We start from the raw sequence: 1,162 nt of genomic DNA, 5'->3' as shown, positions 1-1,162 counted from the left end.
GAGTTACAGGCTTTGCTTTAATGCGGCCCGTCTACATAGTGTGGCAGCAGCTGCAGCAGCAGCAGCAGCAACAGCAACAGCTGCTGCTGCTGCTGCTGCTGCTGCTGCTGCTGGCCGGAGACAGGGAGACAGTTGTATGTGTTTACTTGTCGAAGAATAGAGGCAGTTTCTTTGTTTTTGTGTTTTCTGTTTTTTCGTGTAGACCCAGTAGCCGTGATACCCAGCCCTGCTGCTGCTGCAGTTTCTGCTGCTGCTGCTTCTCTCTTTCCTCTTGCTGCTGCGCACTTAGTTTTATAGCTTCGATTGCCATAGCTCTTTGTGCCTCAACCCCCTGCTGCTGCAGCAGTTGCTGCTGCTGCTGCTGCTGCTGCTGCTGGTTGTCTCCGGATACAGGCAGCAGCTTGCCCCCTGAAAGGCTTCTGTTCCACTGGTCTATTTCGGTCTGGTCCATTGGTACTTCTCTCTTAGCGGGGAGAAATATACTTCTTTCTTTTATTGGTTTTTGTTTTTCATCTATATAAATCCATATTAAACCCCCAGTTATACCTGCAACCCAAACACCCAACTTGAATGCAGGTGACCCTCGACGCAGAGCATCCCGCTTCAGACTCGCTAACCAACGCATTTCAACACCTGAGCCAACTATCTCGCACGCGTTCGATACCCGGCAAAATTTTTTTCATAAAATATATATATAATATATAAAATATATTATATATAGAAAGAGCTTAAGATATATACACAAATGGCCTTTTTTATGGTGTAAGGAGCGTGTATGAAAGAGTAAAAAGCAGAAAAACAAAATGCAGATAAATTATATTATCTTTGGGTTGCATCAACGGGCTTCAGGTGTATGTACACCTCAAATTGAGGCGGAGAGGACGCCGCTGCAGGGGGGGGGGGAACCCCATGTTTCCTTCAGCATAAGTGTATTTTTGGTGTTTTACTTATTGCATTTGAGTTGTATTTGTCGTATTTAAAAGATAAAAAACAAAAAAAAAACACAAGTTATGGGGGAGGACTCGTCGCCATGCAGCGTGAGCGAGTACGTTCAGTGTACGTACACTTCAGCTGTTAAGCTTACAGATGGCAATATATATGCATAAGCAATAAAAACAAATAACAAAACAATATACAAAATAATATATCTGAACTAAACGCA

General features: G+C 43.6%; 1 protein-coding gene across 1 annotated transcript; it reads right to left on the bottom strand.

The window, feature by feature from the left end:
* Nucleotides 1-142: 142 nt before the first annotated feature.
* On the bottom strand, nucleotides 143-451 carry EMH_0070250 (uncharacterized protein; the record flags this gene model as incomplete). The annotated part of the gene is made up of 1 exon (XM_013498956.1): nucleotides 143-451. One exon carries the CDS (start codon nucleotides 449-451, stop codon nucleotides 143-145), a length of 309 nt encoding a protein of 102 aa, XP_013354410.1.
* Between the last annotated feature and the right edge of the window lie 711 nt (nucleotides 452-1,162).

Source organism: Eimeria mitis, genomic scaffold (genome assembly GCF_000499745.2).
Source record: "Eimeria mitis Houghton genomic scaffold, Emh_scaff3857, whole genome shotgun sequence".
Classification (NCBI taxonomy): domain Eukaryota; phylum Apicomplexa; class Conoidasida; order Eucoccidiorida; family Eimeriidae; genus Eimeria; species Eimeria mitis.
Note: the sequence above shows the minus strand (reverse complement) of the source record. Positions and strands in the feature narration are given on the sequence as shown.